This window comes from Rasamsonia byssochlamydoides (assembly GCF_041956645.1).
Source record: "Rasamsonia byssochlamydoides strain NRRL 3658 unplaced genomic scaffold VTN77scaffold_1, whole genome shotgun sequence".
In the NCBI taxonomy this organism is placed as follows: Eukaryota; Fungi; Ascomycota; class Eurotiomycetes; order Eurotiales; family Trichocomaceae; genus Rasamsonia; species Rasamsonia byssochlamydoides.
The window spans coordinates 450,491-468,161 of record NW_027192384.1 but is presented as its reverse complement, the minus strand read 5'-3'; the positions used below and the strand labels follow the sequence as shown (position 1 = coordinate 468,161).

The window sequence follows — 17,671 nt, the reverse complement described above, 5'->3', positions numbered from 1 at the left end:
TGCCTAGGAGCAAATAATGGTGTCTTAAATGAAGAGAGGAAAATCTAAGAAGGAGGAGGAGGAATAAATCAACAATCCGTACTTTATTTATGTAGATGAAGAGCTAGTCAACATAGTTCGTACAGAGAGTATCGTTAGCTATACAGATAAGCAACTAGGCGTGAATGCGGGCTTCCCTCCTACGTCCATTCGTATGATAGCGGCCTATCCTAGGAGTTAAAGGTATGAAGAAAAAGAAAACTTTTCTGCTTATGGGCTCACATTTTGTAGCTCAGCATGTTCACCGTCCGCTCGACGAATCTTTGGTGGATTGCAGGATTTACGATAGGCATATCAACGCAGACATCGTGGGACAAATTCCGGAGCGTCAGGTTTTAAAATCGTTCCCTTAGAGGCTCTCTTAGACTTCGGATGTTTTGAATTATGACGTTCAAGAGATTTGTTCTCTTGAGCTGTGGGTCGATTTCGCGAGGAAATTACGTTTCGAGATGCCACATGCTTCGACCCATTCTGATCACTCCCTGATACGGGTAAGACGCAACTGTCGCGGCTGAAGGTGGAATTCCGGTGTTGCCGGGAGCATGCGGTTCGATGCATTTCGTCAATTGAGGATTCATTGTCGTCTGTCTTGATTGGAACCCTGGCAGTCGAAGACTCCAAACTAGTCTGTCGCGACCACATAGAATGATAATAACCGTTTAGCTTCACGAGTTCTCGGTGGGCGCCTCGTTCAATAATGCTACCATCCCGTATGACGAGTATGTTGTCTGCGTTGACTATTGTGGACAGCCGGTGCCTTCCTATGCGGTCAACTAGATAGATCAAGAAAGTAATACTGGGAAAACGTACGCGATAACAACAGTCGTTCGCCCAGCAGTGAGCTTCCTTAGACTCTGCTGGATCTGTGACTCAGTGTTGCTGTCCACGCTGCTCGTAGCTTCATCAAGAAGCACGATTTTGGGATCTTTGATAATCGCACGAGCTATCGCAACCCGTTGCAGCTCTCCGCCGGATAGCTTTATTCCTCGTTCGCCCACCAGTGTCTGATATCCATCTGGAAGATTCAAAAACTTTTCATGAAGTGCGACAGCCTTGCACGCCTCATATATCTCCTCATCTGTTGCCGAAGATTTGGCATACCTGATATTGTTCATGATAGAATCATGGAAGAGAGCGGGATCCTGAGGAACAACTCCAATATTGGCTCTGAGGCTTTCCACAGTGACATTGCGAATGTCCTCACCGTCAATTTTGATGGAGCCCCTAACTGGATCATAGAAACGGAAGAGGAGTTTCAGAATCGTAGACTTGCCGCCTCCTGTTTCTCCAACCAAGGCTACTGTTTGCCCTGACCAAGCCTCGAAACTGATACCCTTCAATACCTCCCGTCTACCATCGTAGGAGAAATTCACTCCATCAAATCGAATCTCTCCTTTGTTCAGTTTCAAAGGCCTTGCGCCGTCCTGATCTCTAATCGTCGGTTTCCTTTTGAGAAGCGCAACCAACTCCTCGGCATTGACCAGGTCAAGGGCAATATCACAGAACCCGCTTGCAAAAAACTGAAGGGGACTCGATAACTGAGCCCAATATCCTAGCAGCATAACAAAGCTTCCAACGGGTTTGCTGCCCTGCACAACTTGATATGCAGCTAAAGAACACGCCCCCATCAGTCCAACAACCAGGAGGATTGACTGCACTACGGATTCGAGATGAGACCATAGCTTGAACGAAATCGAAGAACTCATTTGTTCTCTCACCGCGGAGGAGAAGTGATACTTCTCGTATGGGATGCGGTTGAAATAAGAAACGGTCCGCCAATTGGTCGTTGATTCGCACAAGATGTTGTGCTCTTGCTCCATGGCAGATATCCACTGCCTCCGCTTATCCTTCTGTTTGGATAAGATTTTCCCTGATGACCACAAGAAAGCGGTCATGACGGCCGCAGTAATCAGCCCCATGTATGCGCCAAAGAGAAAGTAAAGCACACTGACTGCCAGAAACAAATCTGCCAACATGGGTCCAATCTGGAAGAAAACAGAAGCCACGATATGTCGGATAGATGAGCCACGGTAGACTGATTGCCACAAGCTTCCGGAACGCTTGTTATCATGAAAGTCACTTGACAGATCCATGATCTGGTTGAATGCTGCCGTGGTGATTTTTTGGTACGAATAGTTCTCCAAGGGCAACCACATATACCTTCGGATAGCTGAAACACCACCGCTTGAATCAAGGAGTCGAAGACCAACAAAGATCAAAATCTCCTTCCAAGGAGGCCTTCCTATTGAAAATGTCAACATTCTGAGACAGAAAGAAAAGACAAATCCGTTGATTGCTGATCTTACCATCTCCCTTGCTCAGAGCATCCGTGATCACTCCGAGCTGCAGAGGGACCAGCACATTGAGCACACGGTCCGTAATAAGACACAAACCGACTCCAATATATAGCAGCTGTAGATGGAATTTGCCTTTCGGCCACAAGAAAGGAATGAGACACTGTAGATGGATTAGTGGTGTCCCCATAAGTAACCTATGAGGTTGGAGCTGATACAAAAAAGAGGCCAGAAACATACCCTAAAGGTATCCAAAGACTTGAGGAATTCGCTCTTCGTTTCCTTGGCTTCGTTGACCACAACATCCCCCGTGGATCCACGCCTGTTTGTGGCAGGTGAGCGGTTATGTCCCAAGGTCGAGTAATTTATGTTTCCACCTGATCGATCGTCGTGGCAGGTCCCTTGGCTTAATAGGAGAGTGCACTCTTCGTCGAAACCAGTCACTCTGCCGTGAGCCAGTCTAGAATAGCACCCTCGGATTGCTGGAATGCAGCAGAGGAGAATTAGTACAGATAAGCGGAGGGCCTGGATCCCAGGATGGGATAAACTGAAACACGCATCGAGCTTCTGAGAGGGAGCACAAAGGGCGGTTATGGAGCTCTCTGTTACCAGATAAAGAGCCCAACATCCCCAAAATTGGTGACCAAAGGGGTGGCCAGAGTCGTTGAAGCCGAGAAGCAGCACGAACCATAGCAGCAGGGATCCCAACGCGAAGACCTGCAATCATTGATCTCCGTTAGCTATGTATGGAAAGCGGATCTCGCCGTTTCATAGAGGCTTACAATGCTATCTTGGTGAATATGTCGCTTCTCGTCGAAATTCGCTTGGACCAGGGTGATTGCATCGACGCCCTGCAGGATCACATTCCGTAAGCTACCATCAGGGATTCGAATATGGAACTGGTCCACAAAGAAAAAAGGGGGAGGCGAAATCTCACGTATGTTATTAGAATCACAATCTTTAGCAATAGTATGACATTCCGAAGAAACCGTTGACCCGGCAGATGATTCTGGTCTTTTGCAACAGCAACATGAATAATGGACGCAATGAAGTAGTAAAGTGCAGCACTGAGAGGCAGAAAGGAATGCAGCCACCAAATGGCCAAAGAGACGCCTCTGTCTGAGCCTGTGGACAACATTGAGCTTGCGAGACGATGGAGTAGGCCAAACCAGAGAAATTTGTCTCGTGAAAGTTCCACTTCCAGCCACTGCTGTTTCCACTTGACAGAAAGACGGATGGTCACACGGAAGGAGAAACTCGACCAGTTTCACTGGTGACTAAGATTAACTTGTCGTTTAATTTTCTTTTCTCTTTGGAGGGAGAAGAATAATCGGTGGCAAACGGATGCTATCTAGGTAACTTCAATCGCTTTCCATTCTCAGCATCTACTACACAGGGAAGGTGCTGGACAGCCTGCATTACTATCTTCAATTTCAGTAATCTGGAAGGCACGACCAGCAAAAACTACAATTAATCCGAGTAAGAAATTTTATTTTCCTGTGCAGCATAAGTCACCATCTTACCTATAACGAAGTAATGTCTAGACCCTGCTGAAAGTTCTCATTATATATTTGGTTATCAGACGTGTCTGGAAGCAGGCGAATTTGATATCAGTACTTCTCTAAGCTGCTGTGTTCAGTGAATAGCGGTTATAGGTCTTGCATTTCGAAAACCAAGAACCCATGCAGCTAATCCCCGCCCTTCATTTGATTGTTCTAAGAAAATCGGAAACGATATGGAAATGCCAGTGGCGAAGAGCCTCACCGGATGCTTGCATAAGTGAAGCGACAACTAGTCGACTTTGCAATCAGCCAAATCTCTGTTTCACAAAATCACAGTCACAGTCGAGGATGTGGCTGACGCTCTTGCCCTTCAGGACAAATGATCAAACGTATAGACACGAGGCCCGACCTCGGACCTATATCTGGGCAAGTGGAATACATATGCTGAATCACTCTCACTGTAGAGGGAAGTCTACTCGTTTAATACACATGATAATCGACAGTTGTTGAGTTGAGGACTGATGTCAATTCTGCAAGAAGGAGGGTGATATATAAACACTTTGTCAGGGCAGCGATTGAGAAAAGCTCTGAGTCTCTTCAGAATCCAAATCACCGGTCAGAGGAAACATACATATATGCCTGTAACTCACCGACTGCGACTTGCACCTGTGCTTGCATTGTCATTGGATGACGTACAGGGCTGAGAAGTCAAATTCTAGCTAATGCTGAGATTCTAGCGCCACCTTCTAGAGTTTCCCGGTGGGCGTTCACAGATGACCCCTGTTCTTCAAGACCCCAAACACCGTGTCCAAACAGATACTCCGTACTTAACGCCCTGTTGAATATTTCTCGCCTAATGACTTTTTGGCGTGAGATCATTCGTGGTTAGACTAGACCCTGGCTACATGGCATACCTATCGGGAATTTCTGCCCAGATCCAAATCCGCAACGAGCCTCAGGTCGCTGTCTTCTCCCTGCGCCCCAGCAACGTGAAAGAAGGGCTTTACAGCGACCTCCATGACAGCCTCGAAAAGTCGGCCGACCACGACCCGCTTAAGTTCCTCACCGGTCTGGCCGAAATCTGGGAAGGCGTTTACTTCAAGGAGCCATGCAGTGCCCGCCGCGTCGACCAGGAAATCGAGCCCGTAAAGTTCGAAGGCGTTAGGAAGAGTCTGAAAATGCACAAGCATTCCTCGGGCAGCAGCCGTGAACACCTCGCCAGTAACCGCACATATCTGGTCGAATACCCGGTCTTTCCAATCGGCAGCCAGTCCCGGGACAGAATCGTCCAGAGTCCAATACCGTCTGACACTCCCTTCCTTGGAACTGCCACCTTCCTGAAGACAGGTATTGGTTAGATGTCTCGTCAGATCTCGCAATTCATCGGGTTCTTCCCAGGGAGCTCGATATGGTTTCTCAGCAAAGAGAGCTAGCATCTCTTTAAAAACGTAGACTTTCAGGGAGCCCACGGCGAGTACATAAGTACGGATATGGAACTTTCGGCCTGAAGATGATGGCAAGAGAAGGGGTGGGTCGATATATGGCTGCGCAATGAAATGTCGAAGTTGCGAGGTCACCACTCCTTGCTCATTCTTCTCGTTTAAGCTCGGACCGGAAGAGCTCTGCGGTTCATCCTCATTGTCATCCTCCAGGTCGGACTCATCGACTTCCCATTCTTCGAAGATCTCCTGGAGCTGAGATTCACTGCTGAAGAGGCGAATCCCTTGCCCACGATCGCTCATCCCCGGCTTCAGAATCCACCATTCCTTCTCGGACTCAGGTCTCGTATTGTTCTTCTCTAAACTCTCACGCAGTTCATACGCTTCCACCAGCGCCTCGTCAAGGAACTCAGCGTAGTCCAGCTCAAAGTCGACTGCAGGTTTGAAATGATTTCGCAGGATGCTGTCCGGGTACTTGGAGATCCAATTGGCCACGGTGGTCGAGAGGTAATGTTTGCGAATGAGAGCCTTGCGGATGACGAATGAGTTTGCTAGGGATGTCGACGGATGCGACAGGACATGGTCGAAATCGATCTGCTCGTACGCACGATACTGTAGCACGGGAACTGAGGGGTCCGGAAGTTCAGACATCGAGACAATTGGGGTACAGTGGATTCCTCTTAGAGACGACTGCAATGCTTGTTCCAGCAGCGGCTGGACATATTCATCTTCGTAGTTGATGAGGCAGTAGAACTTCGGCTTATTATCTGATCTGGATGCACAGGAAAGGTATCAGAATGATCTCAGAACAGATAGAACATAGGTGAGAGAGACGAAGACAATAAGAGTGATATCGATATCAGTCTCTAGAGATCTATGCTGCGAGGAGCATAAATTCTAAAGGGAAAAATCTCTCGAGCTCGCCATTCTCTTTCCACTCACAGCTTTATCTCTCCCTCGAATCCGGGTATGTGCATGAAATTCGCTTTGAGAGGGGTAACACTTGCAGTCAAGCACCAAGGTCAGTTAACTTATCTATGAGAAGATTTAAGATCGAGCAATTGTCGAGATGGATTACGGGTGCATACCTTGTCATTCCTTCCTTGACAGCCCAGCCGTCGTTTCCGGGAGCACTCTCGTCCACACTCCGATATACGTCGCTAAACTTGGGAGCCCATTTGAAGTGCTTATGCTGTATCTTTGGCTTCCTCTTGGGCGTTTCCTTCTCTGAAGAACCATTCACAGCTTCCAACTCACCTTCGCCATGCTGTCGCAGTTTCTGCTCCTGCAACCCGGGGTCTTCACCAGACACTTCAGGGTCAACAGCTTCGAAACAGCTACCAGAAGACCATCGATTGTCAAGCATATGCGTATATAAGACTTTATTCTCACTAACACCAGGTTCGAGTGGTACATTTATCGTGTATAGGTCGACACCATCGGCCCAGTTATTGTAGAGATATTCAATCAGCCGTACCGAGTGACGGGAGGCTTCCGCAATGACGACTGGATCATGGTGCCGAGAGCTGAAAGCGTAGGATAGTGCGATGGCTTTTTTACCGCATACTGCAGCCTCTAGGGCACCACCAATGGTGCCGCTTGACAACGCGAAGAGGGCCGTCGTGTTGCGTCCATAGTTCGGGCCTGAGACCACCAGGTCGACAGGTCCTCGGTCCTGGAAGTAATGATACAGCCCAATCTGCACACAGCTGGCAGGGGTGGAATCGATGAGGATCCATTCATCACCATCCTCTTCATCATCGCTGTGGCTGCCCCGTGGCAGGGGATGGATGGTGCCGTTGTCCTGGTGTAGTGTGCCTGGGCGGAAGTAGGTTGGTTTCACCGAGGCGCCGACAATGTGCGCCTTACCGATCCATGACCGCTGCTGGTGAGGTAGGACTACGGAGACAACATGTCCCGCGGATTGAAGGGAATGAACGAGGGAATGGACATAGGGGGAAGACTGATTTGACGGAGGTCCGTCGTCGTTCGTAACCTATGTACGAAGTGAGGGGTACCCGTCAGTGAAGGGCTTAACACAACAGGAAGATCGCGCGCGGCATCTCGCAGAGATATTGAAATTCAACAGACATGTTTTGCGGCGCGCAATCCAACTTACCAGAATGTGCATTGCAAATTTGAGGTCTGATATGGGAGGGGCTGCGCAAGTTTTGTCAGGAAGTTCAGCGGAAGTCTCCCCCACTCTAAATCAGTAGTAAAAATAATACTTTTATCTTACTGCGTCGACAAAGGCGGAATGTCTCCGCTTTTATAGATATCACAGTCCAAAGAAAAGCTTCCCCGCTACTGACCTGCAAACATTGAAAATTGATGCTCTCACTGGACTGTCATACTGTCATCTTGGTGAATACATCATTACCGCAGTAAGTATGGTGCAGAATGGGCTTTCTTGCATAACAAGGCAGGCTCTAGGTCCTCTAGTTCGAAGCCCAACCCAAGCAACTGCAGAACGACAGGCCAGTAACAATAGAACAACAAATTGGAGCAAGTTATGGAACCGGAAAAAGAAAGAAAGTGCTAAGATATGCAAATCAAAGTGCCCAACAGGAATTATACCTATGCCTTTTTGTACAGTATGTATGTACATACATCATGCAAATCCATCAAATCATCGGGTATCTCGCACGTGAAAACGCGCAGTTGCCCTGCGCTATGAAGAAGGCTTAAAACCAGAATCCGTCGCTTAATCTTCCTGGGCATCATGCCCATGGCTGTCAAATAAACGGCTCCTGCGGCGCTGGACACTTCCGGAACTACCGCTGTCAAGGCCGGTGCCGATGCCCGAATCAGTTGGGTTGCCAGCAGTTCTCATCCCCTCCACCTCCTCAGCTTCATCATCGGCTTCCTCTGCAGGAGGAATGGTAGTTGATCCCTCAGTTTCCTCCTGCTTAATTAATTCCTCGTCTTCACCTTTCGCTCGTCCTGAGGATCTCAGTGGCATCTGCCGTGAAAGAGTTGGGAAGATGCGCTGGTTATCGGACAATTCTCCAGAAGAGAAGGGATCAACTGACTCTTCCTCAGACCCAGCATGGTCATCATCTTCACCAGAATCCTCCTCCTTTATGGGCTTTTCACTCTCGCTATTATTGGAGCCAATATACGAAGACAACAACAGCCAGGCGACACTAGTCGAGACTATTGATACCCCCCAAAACATGGACGCGAATACGAAGAATGACAGTATCCTCCAGTTATACATAATCCACCTAGTCGTCCATTAGTTTGAAAGACGACTTTCAAGCAGAGTAGACAGTAAACACTAACCGTAACCCAGTGAAGTTTGCCCTAAACTTCACGACTGCACTGTATATCTGCATCTCTTCTTTGCTTTGAATCTCCAATTTCAAGCTGCCGGGCAAGTTGCGCCAGCCTCTGGCAAACTCGACCGATTCCATCATGCTCACTTCCAACGTCTCCGCCTCTCGCTGCCAACCAGCTAGGTAAAGCGGCATGCGAGAAATCTTGTGGGCTGTATCCACAATCGGAGACGCATAAGTCAATATCGCAGGCCGCCGGGACCGTGTTATCAGGTGTGTGGACGTATTGGTTCCGGGAATGATAGAACTGGACGGGCGGGAAAAAAAAGCCAAGTCGAGCATGAAGTTGCCAGCGGCAAGGTTGGAAGGTGTGCGAGGTAGTTGCAACGTTACGCTCACGTCGTAGGGCTGAAGGGAGGCCAACTCGGAATCCAGAGAAGCAGTTCCCCAGGGGTTCCCATCGCTACCAGAGGGTGGAAATTTAGTCATCATGCTTCGTCTCAGTTCGTTTTACACGCAATGCCAGTGATCTTGCGACTAGTCACGTACCCGAATTGTAGATGCACAACGCGCTCGAGTCCTACTTGCGGGACGAAATTGAAGTAAAAAATCCAGTACGCGACTGTGGCAACGCCGAATAGGAATATAGATGTGCCAACGAAGAGTAACGTTCCTAGATAGGCTCTTTGGGCTTCCTTCGAGATTAAGGCGTGGAACGGCGCCATGAGGGCATCCTGTAATGCTCGCAATCAGTTTTAGGAGGGTGAAACGCAAATAATGGGAGTGGACCTCATTACCACCGCTTGCGAGATCGGTGAGATTTCATAGTCAGAGTCTTCTGTGGGATCTTCTTTCCGCTCCATTCTGGATCCTCTTCTCTCTGTCAGCAACCAGGTAGATTGCTGTCGAGGGCGCGTTCAGGAAGCTCGTGACACGCGCCGAGGGGTTGCGGTGATGTCACTTCCAGCTGGGCAAATAGACTAAGCCTGTTAGGGACACTACTTCGGAGCCGGTAACATGGTATATAATCAACGAATCGACACTCAGACAAGCATAGATTTCATTCCATTACTATACATTTCATACACACACATGACGCCTATGCACTTTTACAATCTTTTTCTGCGCCCCTCCATAACCCAGTGGACGTGGAAACTCCAAAGAAAGATAGGTAGAGAGGATGAAAGACTGCACGTCGCGTTAGGCCGTTCATATAAACTCGCAACATGCGTGTTCCTTCCCTGCCCTAGAACCATCCTCAAAATAACAATTGAGGGAAGAAAAGATAATAATGAAATTTGAGACACCACACCAAAACGCCAGATATGAACTGAAATGGAAATCATCGCCAGGTCATCACCGCCATCAATCATCTAGGAAAGAGCTCTGGGGCTCTGTTGCTGGATATGTTGAAGAAGGGCATCAAAGAGACGACCAATCTGCGAGGGTCGTTAGTGTCTTTCCTGGAAAATAAAAGGAGTCCTCAGATACTCACCTCGGGTGCTGCCTGAATAAAAGGAAGGCGGAAGAACGTGTAGCTCCGATTTTGAAGAAGTTCCTGGAGTGTAATGATCAGGCCCCATGGGTGCGGACGATGAACAATCAGTCGTTCAAGAAGCACTCGGATGATCTGCTGACGAATGTCCGAATCTTGCTGCTCAGAGTAATCAACCCCGAACAGCTGGAGAATGGCAAAGCTGAAATAATAGGTATGGCTGTTCGGATATCGCAGTTGATTCGCCATCGCGCTCAGCAGATAGTAACGCGCCTCCGGACGGAGGGCTTTGGCCAGCCTCTCGAGTAATGCAGTGTGCGGGGAATCTTCGAAAGCAGCTCGAGTGCTACCTTTCGCGCCAATGGAGGACACAGCCTGTTGGCCGATGTACAGAACGAGTGCGTTCACGAGCACAACATCAACATTGATCGGTGTGAAGAAAAGGCCGGTTTCTTTAGTGCTCGGGTTGTAGATGGCCTCGCATATTGATTGGATGGCTACCTCGCTTGCCGTGTTGCTCTGTAGTGCCGTATCGACCGCGGTCTTGATATTCGCCTTCTGAAGAGGGGCCACAATGTCTCCAGCAATTTTCGGTGCCTCACGCATCTCCTCGAGCCGCTCAACCTTGAGGCCTTCCCTGAAAGGGTCTGGCAGCTTGTGGAAAGATGAAGGATAAGCGCTAAGGACAAGATTCCTTAGCTGAGCACAATGCGCAGGAATGACGTTGCAGAATTGGAAATGGTTCTCCGCCACAAATTCCGGGAAGTCGTGGTGCAGGATCAGCAAAATCCGGAGAACTCCCTTATACAGATCCTTGGCAACATATGAGACATTTGCTGGCTTCAGCTGTTCGCCAATATACGAGAGCATCGCTTGCATGGTCTCGCAATAAGGACCCCAACCCTGGACCGTGGTCAGCGATACAGATTCTCTCTCACACGAAATTCCTAGGCTTACCGCTTCATTAGGCAGATTGAGCATGCTGGACATGAACACTCGGTGAGACACGAGAGATAGCCATCCGTACACGAAACCGGGGAAGTATTTGGGCTGGAGTGACAGGAACTTGTTGGCGAACGCAAACATCATGTCCTGGTGCTGATCACTCTGCTGGAGCCCGGACAGGGCATACTCGCAGAGGATGCTCGAGAACAGCCTGAAGAAGACTCGTTGATTGAAGGCATCTCCCCTCATGACGTGATGGTGATTCAGGACTAGCACCAGTAGCGAAAGGATGGAGTTCAGATATGCGGATTTGCTGGCCTTGACCGCACCAGTGCTCTCGCCTTGGAATTTGACCAGCAAGACGACCAGTTTTGCCAGGGCATCTATATAGAGAAAAGCTTCGTCCAGACTTCCATTAGGGTTTTGAGACTCATGTTCAAACATTGCGACGGAAATGTCAATGCTGAGTCTGAAGAACAGAGCCGAATCTTCCTGACTGTTCATCACCTGCCTCTGGTGCATATCTTTGAGGAAAGTATAGTAAGTGCGGTCAGTTGCACCCGGAAACTTATAAACTCCAATCCATTCGCTGAAGATGTACTCCATCTGATCACGCTTGGACCTTGCTTTGTCACTAAGCAGCGGGTTAACAACCTCTGGAACGCCAGATTCACGCAGCTTGCGAACAATTTCGGCGGCGGTCGACAGGCTGGGGTCTTCAACCAACCACTGATTCATGGCCTCAAGACTGCCGGAGAAATCGGATCTCAACGCAGACGGCTCGTCGTTGAATAGGACACGGTCCATGAGGTTGGCAAGAAGATCCAGCGCGCTCGTGTTCTTTTGGAGTATCAACTTAGTCAGAATCATGTCGACGCGACGAAGATCGAGCAATCCCGCATCAATGAGAGCAACAGTGACGGGAACATTGAACATATGCTCGTCGTCAACATCGGAGAGAATTGCCCAGGTATATCTGGCCACTATTGATGACATATCGCAAATCTTTGCCAATAGATGGACGAGGACTTCGATTTCCAGAGAGCTTTCAGTCTGAGAGTAGAGACTCGTACATATTTTGAGGCATGTCAGCCTTGCCAAGTCTTCGCCATTCGGAGAGGAGAGGATGGTCCGCAGGATCTGGTTGTAGTCTTGCAGAACAGCACTGTCCCTGCCCAGGTCCTTGATGTGTTCCTCAGGGGCACTTCGAGCATCTTGCTGAAGCGCGGACACAAGATTCTCAATCTTTTCTCTGGGACTCTGGGCCTCGAGGAACCCGTTCAATTGCGGCTGTGCGCCAACTGCAGAAGCTTGCTGCAAGCGAGCATCTTGCTGCGGCTGGGGAGTCTGGTGGGGAACAGCGGGCTGCTCTGCGGGAGTTGAGAGATTCGGAATTGCCGGGTAGGATTCCTGAAGCGCATCAGGCAGCTGCCTACCAGAGTCAGTCGAAACATTTTGAAGATGACTCGTCCCCGGACCCCTCGTTTGCCGAGCAAAATCTTCGTATATCGCCAGTTGTTCTTTGTTCAATCCGCCAGGAACCTGTCGATATGGCTCGGGAATGAACAAGCCCCATCGACTCATAGACGGGTCGATGAACGGCTCGTTAGGACGGGTTGCTCTGTGGCGCCGGCGAGCTTCCAGTTGAGGCTCGATAACCTTCTCTATTTCAGGAATAGACCTCTCTTCGGCGGCCTTCTCGACAATCCCACAGGCAGCATCAAGGTTATCATTAACACACATTAGAATCAACCCCTCGGGCATTGGTTGATCAGAGTATTCTTGTTGAATCATCCGGATGTAATTTGTCATGCTCATTTTCAGGGGCTCTTTGCAAGTCACCAGAGCCAAGCTGCCAGCGAGCTGTCGGACCATTATGCGGGCGGCGTGACGCACTTTCTCTTCGTCAGGTTCCATCGCATAATCTTTCGAAACCAGCTGAACCGTTGAGATCGAAGCAATGGTGATAGAGCGTTCCACAACCGGGGTTATTATCTCTGCGATGGCACGTTCAACGGCAGTATGCACGATTTGTCGGAGAATATTCGGATCAATCATACTGCTCGCTGAAGATGGGAAGACAAGGATTTTATCCAGGCTTGGGAGCGTTGACATGATAGCAGCAGGAGATAACCTCTCAGTACGGATGCCCTGGTTAATGCCGGCCAGAGACATGTCTTCAAACGCTTCCAAACCTTCAGGAATGTTGGCTGTGGAGACTCCATCTTCACCACCTTGCTGGGAACGATCTCGAATAGTAGTGGAAGGCTCGATTGTCTTGTGGTCGAGTTCAAGGTCCTTGCAGAGAACTTCTATCTCGAATTTGAGGTTCAATTTCAACTCAGCAAAATGATAGAGCTCTATCAGCACAGCCAGGATATCCATTAACCAGGGGTTTGGCGGTTTGAAGACGGTCGACTTGGCGGCCTGGAGCAGCACTTTGCATGTGAACGGAATCACTACCATGAGACGCTGGGTGTCGTATCCTTCGATGAGCAGTTCCTTGAAATAGATGTTCTTATGCTTTATCGGCTTGTCTTTCGCAATTGTCAAAGACCCAAGCCAAGCCCCAAGATTTTTGAGATGACTGCGCTCCGTAGACGAGTTCAAAGTCGACTCAGAGTTCAACAGCCGGATCGCGCTAACATATGTCTCTCGAAGAACCTCTGCCCATAGCGTCTTATCACCAAGAAGCTCCAAGAGGTCGAGGTAGAGCTGCTGGAAGTTCGGCTGCAGCTTCGCCCGCTCTTCGACAAGATAAGAAGCAAACCATTGATGATGCTCATCCCGAAGCACATCTTTCAAATCCCGCAGCTTCTCCCCAATGTTTTGTTCCGATACGTTATTCAAGACGAAAAGGATCTTGTCTTGAACTTCCTCATCTGGATCTTTGTAAATGTCGGGACGCAGTGGAGGATCAACATGTAATGAACGGAACACGCGAGAAGAAGCGGATTCATCTACGTTGCCGTTTGTCATAGCCTGCCCTTCTGAAGTGCCGTTCAGCCTCGCTGTCTCTGTCTCACCTGCTGCCTGGTGGCCCTGTTCTCTCAGGACTTCTTCGGCCTTCTGGGAAATGGTTGTGCCGTGAAGAGTCGGAATTTGCAGGAGAAGGTGACAGAAGCCGACCCACTCCGGAAGGCGACTCAAAAGTTGCTCAATCGCTTCCACGCCAAACTTATACATAGGGTCATGTGGCTCGTGGTCTCGTACTGCTTCCAAGATCATGCCTAAGCCAACCTTGAGCGGAATACCATCGATCAACCTGAAATTGATGATGCCACCAAACATGACCGCTGTTTTTGTCAAGGCCTCTAACGGGTACTCGTGGTAGCAATGGTACTCATCAATGAGGCCGTGAACCATGCAGGTAAACAGATCTTGCTCAGCAGGATCACGAGATGTCTTGTACCGTCTCATCAACTCAAGGATTTCACGCAACGACAGCTCCTCATGATACATCTTGCCGAATAGTTCCTGCATTTGCTTATCGATCGCTTCAGGTATGGCGTTTCCATTCTCGCCATTGGCATCGATGATGTCGTCAAATCCCTCTCCATAATTAATGAGTCGAGGGTAAGTTTGTACGCAGATCCGCTGGACGGGGGTGAGATTTTCACGGTCGCCGACATACTCTTCCAAGATTGTCAGCAGAGTATAGACCGTCTTCACCGCAAGGCTAACCATCTGCGGAGCGGGCTGTTCCTTCCTTTGCACATGGAGTTCGTCTTCGGCTTTGATCCTCAGGAACTTCGATAGTAAACTGCCCATATCCATTGGACCCTTTTGAGCAGCATTGCGAACCCATTGCTCAAGATCGAAGTTTGTTTTACGATGAGCCAAGGAAGCGAGATCCAACGCGAGGCCATTTGTAAAGCTCAAGAGGTAGTCCAGCCATCCATTCTCGACAGCGTGTTCATAGATTGCTGCAGTGGAGGTCGGGTCTTGAGTAAACATAGTAAAGAGCTGCTCCGCGAGCCATTGACGATCTTGTTTCCAAACCCCGTGGAGAGCGAGCTGGTAGCCCTCCTCTTGTTTCAAAATGAAGACGACGAGGGTACGGAGGACAAAGCTTTGTTGAACAGTAGTCCAAGGCTGCGGTAGCGATAGAGTCGAAACCAAAAAGACCGGAAGATCATGTTGGACGACAGCTTTAATCAGCAGCTGGCTGTCTGTTGACGCCCAGGAAGCCTGGGAAAACAAAGCGAGATCAAAGATCGCTCTCATAGCGTCCAGGGAGCGCAGTGGAGACTTCTTTGCGAGTTCTGCCTGGGTGCGCACTGCTTCTGAGCCGTCATCGAACAGTTCAGTAGGGAAAGTCGCCCTAAAGTTTGGGATTTGGGATGTATCGGCTCGCGAAGAAATGAAGGCTGTCAAGAAAGAGACCTGAGTGTCTCGATGCTCCCAGTCTCCGCCCCATAGTTTCTGGACGTCTAGGCTGGAGTCCTCAGCTGCCACGCTCACAAGCACAGCGTACAGCTTGCTAAACTGTTCTGGAGCTATCCTCAACCCTTCGCGATCGAAGGTTCGGAAAAGCAGAGACCAGTTAATCGGCTTGTCCGCGTAGTGCGCTCGGACAGCTTTGAGGAACGTTTCAAGAGAGTACTGTCGCGAATACTGCGACAATACCATGAAGAGCAGAGCATTTCCAACATGCTCCTCACTCCAGCTGTCTGGCCCGGCTATGTTCATGACTTCGTTCACAGCCTCCTGAGTCGCAGTGGCCTTTGGTCCCTTCAGATGAAGTTGCCGAACAAGGACCAGACGAGGATTAATGAAGTTGAACATCTGCAACGCAGAGGAGACCTCCGAAGGAACGTCAACTCCTAACTTCTGATACCGCATCCTGACCGAATAGAATAGCCCGTCCTTGACCTCGTCGTTGAAGTTGCGCGGCGGGCATAGGATAAAACGTTCAATCGTCAGGCCTAAGAAAGAAGAGCTAAATTCCTTGTTTGATTCCGTGGGATTTGCGAGACTCTGCAGGAATGGGGTAACGCTGTTCGTCAAGATTGCGTCCGCTGACAAAGAGTTAGTAAAGGAGACAACAGGTTCAGTGGGTTCGCGAGCCCTATCGACGGATGCTCACCTTTCGCACGCAAATCGGATTTGTTGGCAGTTTTGAATGCGAGAGCCAGCGAGACTTTGATCAAGGCATCCAGCTTGAAGTGGTCGAGGAACGTGGAAAGATCGAAGTCGCGAAAGATGTCACCCTCCGAAGTATCGATCGTCTCAGCGATCTTTTGCGCCTGATCTAAGTCTTGAGAAACTTTTTGCAACTCTTGAACGAGGAGAGGATAATTCCCCGCATTTTCCACGACCTTATTTGTTCCGGGAAAAATTTGGGGAGCGTTGCCGGTGAGAAGACGGCGGAAATACTTGGAGAAGACTTCCATTCCGTTGGATTCAACAAGCTAGAGGTCCCGTCAGTAACAGTGTTCCCGCAAATTTGATTTTGACTCAAAAAAAAAGCCCACCTTCTGAATCTGTGCTGCCTTTGTTTCCCACTTCTCTTTTCCTTCCTTCTCCGTAATAGAATCAAGTAAGAGGAAGACTTGAGCAATGGAAATTTTTGTAAGTGAGGACTGGCTTGCGTTGGAGCCTGAACCCGACGTCGCGGATCCCGGTTTGTCAGAAGCGAAGCCGGTTGGAGAGTTTATTGTCGTGCCCGATAACAGTGGAGAGAAGGCGACACCTCTAGAAGATCCTGGCCCACCACCTCCTCCTCCACTGCCTCCTCCTCCCGCGACGGAGCCCGCTGTGGAAGCCAGGTGAGAGCCCGACGACGGAGTATGGGATCTGGACTTGGGAGATGAGAGAGACTGTCCGGGCTGCGAGTGCTGTTGCGAGCCAGGTTGCTGGAACGAGGTAAAAGGTGACGGCGTGGAGGCCGGAGACGGGGGCTTGCGGCCACCTGAGAGACGGTTGGAGGAAGTCAGAACGGCGGAGAAAGTAGAGGTCAGAGGAGATGACGTCGAGATGCCCGGACCGGGACTACTCGACTGGGGTGCCCTTCGGGAAGGCGCTGCGGCAGTCGATGAAGACGAAAGGTTGGTCGCGAGTGGTGTCAACCCACGACGGAGACCCGACTGGGGAGCAGAAGTACCCCAGACTGACTGTTGAGATCTTGATGACCTCGAGGAAGAAGACTTCTCGGTGCCAGAAGCAATCGATGATTGGGCGGAAGGGGGAGGGGGAGGGAATGTCATCTAGGAGACGCGATCATTTGATCCACCGTTTTTCGACAGAGTTTGATCGATGATGAACAATGGCCGATCCAACAGAGCTGAAGAGAAGGTAACTCAATCGCAGGATCAGCAAGACTCTGTGTGAGAGGCCGAAGGAGATAGAGATGATGGTGGATGAGGCGAATGAATTTTGATGATCTGGATGAAGTTCTTCAAGGAACTGGTGAAGAGGTGAGAGGATGGGTTGGTTGGCCAGGTGGAGTGTCGTCCACGCTAACCTGAACGGGATTGAAGCTCTTTGCGGCTCGCCTTCGGGAAATCTAGTGCGCCACCTCAGCCACAAAGCTGCCTGCAGAGGGTCTCTCTACACGATATGCTTGAGGATTTCAGGTGATGCTATTGACACTTTTCTGTAGGGTCAACAGACTCAGAAGTGCAAAGCGCCTTACTGTCCTTTGATGATGAATACCACTCTGAGCCACGTGGACAGC

At 49.6% G+C, this 17,671-nt stretch overlaps 4 protein-coding genes across 4 annotated transcripts; all 4 read right to left on the bottom strand.

Annotated features, from left to right (window-relative positions):
- Positions 1-476: 476 nt before the first annotated feature.
- On the bottom strand, positions 477-3,471 carry VTN77DRAFT_158 (uncharacterized protein; the record flags this gene model as incomplete). The annotated part of the gene is made up of 7 exons (XM_069417326.1): positions 477-640; positions 696-796; positions 850-2,281; positions 2,346-2,496; positions 2,574-3,050; positions 3,116-3,184; positions 3,271-3,471. The coding sequence occupies 7 exons, from the start codon at positions 3,469-3,471 to the stop codon at positions 477-479; spliced, it is 2,595 nt and encodes an 864-aa protein (XP_069282521.1).
- A 1,278-nt stretch (positions 3,472-4,749) lies between these two features.
- On the bottom strand, positions 4,750-7,405 carry VTN77DRAFT_157 (uncharacterized protein; the record flags this gene model as incomplete). The annotated part of the gene is made up of 4 exons (XM_069417315.1): positions 4,750-6,046; positions 6,217-6,276; positions 6,363-7,270; positions 7,394-7,405. 4 exons carry the CDS (start codon positions 7,403-7,405, stop codon positions 4,750-4,752), a joined length of 2,277 nt encoding a protein of 758 aa, XP_069282520.1.
- A 573-nt stretch (positions 7,406-7,978) lies between these two features.
- Positions 7,979-9,415, bottom strand: VTN77DRAFT_156 (uncharacterized protein; the record flags this gene model as incomplete). The annotated part of the gene is made up of 4 exons (XM_069417304.1): positions 7,979-8,501; positions 8,560-9,015; positions 9,102-9,286; positions 9,350-9,415. 4 exons carry the CDS (start codon positions 9,413-9,415, stop codon positions 7,979-7,981), a joined length of 1,230 nt encoding a protein of 409 aa, XP_069282519.1.
- A 510-nt stretch (positions 9,416-9,925) lies between these two features.
- Positions 9,926-17,201, bottom strand: VTN77DRAFT_155 (uncharacterized protein; the record flags this gene model as incomplete). The annotated part of the gene is made up of 5 exons (XM_069417293.1): positions 9,926-9,991; positions 10,048-10,950; positions 11,005-16,013; positions 16,082-16,406; positions 16,470-17,201. The coding sequence occupies 5 exons, from the start codon at positions 17,199-17,201 to the stop codon at positions 9,926-9,928; spliced, it is 7,035 nt and encodes a 2,344-aa protein (XP_069282518.1).
- Between the last annotated feature and the right edge of the window lie 470 nt (positions 17,202-17,671).